Raw genomic sequence first — 5,685 nt, 5'->3', positions numbered from 1 at the left:
TCTTACCATTTGCAACAGCATGGATGGAACTGGAGAGCATTATGCTAAGTGAAATAAGCCAGTCAATGAAAGAAAAATACCACATGATCTCACTCATTTACGGATAATTAAGACCATTATAAACTGATGAACAAAAATAGATACAGAGGCAGAGCAACATCGAATAGACTGGCAAACTACAGCGGGAAGGCCGAGGAGGGTTGAGGGGGTGGGTAAGAGATCAACCGAAGGACTTGTATGCATGCATATAAGCCTAACCAATGGACACAAGACACTGGCGGGTATGGGAGGCTAGGGGAAGAAGGGAAAAAAAAAAAAAAGAGAGACATATATAATAATTTTTGTAATACTTAAAGCAATAAAACAAAATTAAAAAATTTGTTCTCAATATGAGTATGTTCTGTACACTCAACTTTTCACAAGTCATCCTCTTTGTTATACAAAACTCTTTGGTTCTTTGATGCCGTCCACTAAGCTTACAAAGATATTTCTATAAACAAGTATATGATGATGCCTCTGTTGTGGCTACAGGCATCCCAATGATAACCTCTATATCTAGAAACATCAGCTTATGAACTAGTGCCAATGCACCCGGGGCCTTAATTTCCCAAGAGGTTCAGGTATTAACAAAGGGTCCTCAATAAGGGCATATTAGCTTAAAAAGTGAAATGACAAAATTAATACTCATTAGCTTGACTAGTATATATGAAATTTCACTAATTCCTGAGATAATGAAAAATTTCTTTTTCTTCATTAGTAAAACATACACTAACTCTTGCCACTCCTAACACCCTATTAGAAATGAAGTATTGACCCTGATGTTTCTGCCTGTAATGGCACAGGTCTAATAGGTACAAAGTCAGACAAACTAGCTTCTGAGTCTCAGCTCCTCCTCCTGCTTACTAGAAATCAGTTCCTCTTGGAGTCCGCTTCCTCATCACATTATGTACCAGGTCTTTCGTGAGGATTACATGAAACAATGAACCACTTACCCCCCTGCTTTTTTTCTTTTGCTTTGTTCTTTTTTCTTGTTTATTTAGATTTTTTGTTTTGCCCCAGTGCTATTAAATAAATTATTGTGATTTAATTATAAAAACATGAGGTTAGTTACCTCAGGCTAAGCTGACACATGTCAGTGTACCACAATGACATTCTTACTATCTCAGCCTGCTCTCCAAGATGACAGACTCTATTATCATTTGCCCCATTCAAATGAGAGGAAAATCACTCTCTCTCATAAGTGAATACTACTTAAGTCAAGAATTAAAAAGAGGGCAAGAACCAAGATGGCGGCATAGGTAAACACCAGAGTTTGCTGCCTCGAACAACCACTTCAAAAATACAACTAAAAGACGGAACGGACATCACCCAGAACCACAGGAAGGCTGGCTGAGGAGAGACTCTTCAACTAGAAGGAAAAATAACAGCACACCGAGGCTCAGAGGAGGCGCAGTGTGGAAAATACTCAGGTGCGGAGGTGCGCGCGCAAAGCGGGCTGGTGGCTGAGAGCGCGGTTGTCGTTTTCGGTCAGGGGGGAGTCTCAGACTCTGAGCTCCAGATACGGGCGAATCGCTGGGGACTCGGACTCAAACGGGAGAAGCGGGAGTGTCTGGCATCAGTTGGAAGGCAGCTTTCTCTCCGAGGTTTGCAGCGGTTCCTGGGGTTCTGAGAAGCAGAGCCTCTGGGAACGGGACTGAGGGCACCATAACCGCTCCCTCCGCCCGCCCTGTTGAGCCCGCCCCGCCCAAGCCCTGCGCAGAGCCATTTGCCGGATCGCCTCAGGCAAAGGCTAGATTAGCACCTCCCCAGAGGACAGAAGTTTTCCGCGGCAGACACAGCTGATTCACACAGCCAGTCGGCCTGGTGGTCAAATCCCTCTAGTATTAACTACAACAATCAAGGCTCAACTAGAACAAGACTGCGCACAAAGACCACTAGGGGGTGCACCAAGAAAGCATAAAAAATGCGGAGACAAAAAAACATGACAGAAATGGAGGATATAGAGCTAAAAAACGCAATTTTGAGGGCTTGCAATAAACTTTTGGAGAGCCTCACGAAAACTAATGAGACCCTCGATGCTATGATAAAGAAACAACTAGAAATTAAGCATACACGGTCGGAAATAAAGAATATTACACCCAATAGCAGACCAGAGGAGCGCAAGAATCAAGTCAAAGATTTGAAATGCGAAGAAGCAAAAAACACCCAACCGGAAAAGCAAAATGAAAAAAGAATCCAAAAATACGAAGATAGTGTAAGGAGCCTCTGGGACAGCTTCAAGCGTACCAACATCCGAATTATAGGGGTGCCAGAAGAAGAGAGAGAGCAAGATATTGAAAACCTATTTGAAGAAATAATGACAGAAAACTTCCCCTACCTGGTGAAAGAAATAGACTTACAAGTCCAGGAAGCGCAGAGAACCCCAAACAAAAGGAATCCAAAGAGGACCACACCAAGACACATCATAATTAAAATGCCAAGAGCAAAAGACAAAGAGAGAATCTTAAAAGCAGCAAGAGAAAAAAAGTCAGTTACCTATAAGGGAGTACCCATACGACTGTCAGCTGATTTCTCAACAGAAACTTTGCAGGCCAGAAGGGAGTGGCAAGAAATATTCAAAGTGATGAATAGCAAGAACCTACAACCAAGATTACTTTATCCAGCAAAGCTATCATTCAGAATTGAAGGTCAGATAAAGAGCTTCACAGATAAGGAAAAGCTAAAGGAGTTCATCACCACCAAACCAGTATTATATGAAATGCTGAAAGGTATCCTTTAAGAAGAGGAAGAAGAAGAAAAAGGTAAAGATACAAATTATGAACAACAAATACACATCTATCAACAAGTAAATCTAAAAATCAAGTGAATAAATAATCTGATGAACAGTATGAACTGGTGATTGTAATAGAATCAGGGACATAGAAAGGGAATGGACTGACTATTCTTGGGGGCGGAAAGGGGTGTGGGGGTTGCAGGAAGAGATTGGACAATAATCGTGCACCTATGGATGAAGACAGTGGGTGGGGAGTGAGGGCGGAGGGTGGGATGGGAACTGGGTGGAGGGGAGTTATGGTGGGAAAAAGAGGAACCAATGTAATAATCTGAACAATAAAGATTTAATTAAAAAAAAAAAAGAATTAAAAAGAATCACAACTCCCAGTGCCAGGAGCTTGGCTCTTAGTAGCTTTATGAATTTGTTTCTCCCTCAGGTAAAATTAAGCAGCCAGAAAATGAAAAAATAGAAATGTTTACAAGCATTTAGGCTGGTATTTTCACTTACTTATGCTTTTCAAAAAAAAAAACAAAAAAAAACTTAATTCATAAATTCATGTTTAAAAGATATTGTGCTTTTAAAACTGATAACTTCTGAGTTAGAAGGTCTTAGTTATGGTCCAAAAAGTAGAAATATTTTTTCTGAACTGGGAAAAAAAAACGAAAACAGGCTATCTAGAGCCCAAACATTCCTGAGAAGTACAGGATTTTTTGAACCTTCAAGCATAACCCTAAGATGGGCTTCTGTGGTTATTCCTTAGAGTCAAGAGAAAACAGTAGTAAAATACCATTCTGGCGATCTAGAATCAGAGAAAAAAGGCACTCTCTACCTAGCATTGGAGTTGTTTGAGAGTTAAGTGAGATAATACAGAGTAATACATACAAAGTACTCAATAAATACTGTCATTGTTGTTACTTTACACTGTATTACATTTGTTTACACAGGCATTGAACTCTTCCATCAAGAGACAATATTGTCCACATTTGACAGGTAAAACGGAGAAGATACGAGACAAGTGCTTATTAACTTTATCTGTAATTGTATAACAGTAAAGGTCACATAGCTAAGAAATGATTTTAACCCATTCTCCCGACTACAGCCTCTGCACTGTTCACTGTTAATAAAAAGCACCTCACGTGTTGCAAGCAACTACTTCCCCCTATAAAGGAACTCTAAAATAGAAACTCAGAAAATAAGACTTGATTGGTAATAAACTCAGAAGAAAAATAAACTTATTCCTACTTGTATGAAGGCTTCTGCTGGGGTGGCACAAGGCGCCAAAACAAACCTCAGTTTATCAGAAACTCGTGGATCAATATCAATGAGTACTTCTCGCCATCCTTGTGGGGTTTTCTAAACACAAAATAACGCATAAAAACAAATTTTTGCAAGTCTGTTCTCAAAATTGTCACCAGCAAAAAGTACTATTGGTTTTCTCCTCTTACCATGTATAACATAGATAATATTTACAGACCACTTTTACCACTTAAAATTATTTCAAGGCTTTACTTCATTTCTTCTAAATAATGAGTAGACTGATAGACACAAACTATTAATGTTGTTTAGATAAGAGGTAGAGCTGTAGAAGATGAAATAAGCACCCTGGAAAGTGCCCCAAAATGGAAAACAGACTTAGGAACACCAATCAGAAGCTTTTGCTAATAAATTGCTATATAATACAGACTCTTAGCCTTAGAAGTTATCAGTACACATACATTACTACCAAATCTTAAATCTTCTCACAGGAAGAATAAAGATAAATTCTAATCTTTGAAATTTAAAAATATTTGCTAAAAAGTAATTTTTACTGTACTATAGCCATTTAGCATCTTATACTCTCATGCATCTTTATCTCAGGAGAATTAAGAATTCTTTAATAATTATCCTACGAGAATTAAGAATTCTACTTAATATTTCATTTTTGCTTTTCAATTATTTATATTCATAAGAAATTCCAAATATCGCTAACTTCAACAAGTAATGTTTATACACTGAATAACTAAATACCGCAAATATTTATTCTTACAACACAAGGTCCTTTGTTATTCAATTATAAACATGTCCTGTTTTCCATCATACCTGAAACTTATGCACAGGAAGGACGTCAAAAAATTCATGTGCAACATAAAAGCTGTGCTCTATTTAAAAGTGGAAGAAGAAAAAAATGTTTAAGCATATTTAAGATAACGAATTGGTTCTTCTGAACATTAACAAAAAATGCCTAATTCTTTCACTACTGTGAGGGGTTGTGATCAAATTCTCTCCTTAGTCTATGGAAAATCATTACCTTTTGGAACATCCTGCAGATCTCGGTACCAGGAAATTGGAATCCCAGACTTAGTAACACCTTTCATGTATACTGGGGATCCAGCATCTCGCTCTAATGGGACCTTCTCTTCGGTCAGAGTTAATGCTTGAATCTCACTTAATTTTTGGCTCACCTCTACTAGATGTATTGAAATGTCACACTTTTTCAGCACAGATCCAAGCTGACTAAACACCTAAATAAAAAAAGAAGAAAAATTGGCAAAATACAACGGGCTGAGTTTCGTTTTTCTAACCACTGACCTCAATAATTTGCTCGTCATAGTATAAGTAATAATTGGTTCCAGAAAAATTTGTTCCTTACACAGCCACTCTCCAGCAGTCTCTAAGAATCATAACATATTAGAGTTATTAAACACTAGAGGGCCGTTGCATGAAATTTGTGCAACGGGCTTGGCCCTCACAGCCCCAGCTTCCGCTGGAAGGTCATCAGGAAGGACATCCGGAAGGCTGTTCGGCTGTCCAGTCTAATTAGCATATTATCTAGACTAATAAAAGAGAAACATGGTAATTGGCATACGGCCGCTACCCTTTTCATTGGCTAATCAGTGAGTATATGCAAATTAACTGTCAGCCAAGATGGCGGC

At 38.6% G+C, this 5,685-nt stretch overlaps 2 protein-coding genes across 3 annotated transcripts in view; one reads left to right on the top strand and one right to left on the bottom strand.

Annotated features, from left to right (window-relative positions):
- Positions 1-5,685, top strand: part of LOC102242739 (interferon-induced, double-stranded RNA-activated protein kinase) — a 274,887-nt gene that overhangs the window by 176,523 nt on the left and 92,679 nt on the right. The gene's annotated exons all lie outside the window — the stretch shown is intronic.
- Positions 1-5,685, bottom strand: part of NDUFAF7 (NADH dehydrogenase (ubiquinone) complex I, assembly factor 7) — a 13,845-nt gene that overhangs the window by 2,515 nt on the left and 5,645 nt on the right. The window contains exons 4-6 of the mRNA XM_014538490.1: positions 5,061-5,274; positions 4,853-4,911; positions 4,016-4,126 (exon numbers count right to left, since the gene is read on the bottom strand). Coding sequence (XP_014393976.1) covers positions 4,016-4,126; positions 4,853-4,911; positions 5,061-5,274 — 384 coding nt within the window. The remainder of the gene's footprint in view (positions 1-4,015; positions 4,127-4,852; positions 4,912-5,060; positions 5,275-5,685) is intronic.

The sequence above is a fragment of the Myotis brandtii genome, unplaced genomic scaffold (assembly GCF_000412655.1).
Source record: "Myotis brandtii unplaced genomic scaffold, ASM41265v1 scaffold191, whole genome shotgun sequence".
NCBI lineage: Eukaryota > Metazoa > Chordata > Mammalia > Chiroptera > Vespertilionidae > Myotis > Myotis brandtii.
Note: the sequence above shows the minus strand (reverse complement) of the source record. Positions and strands in the feature narration are given on the sequence as shown.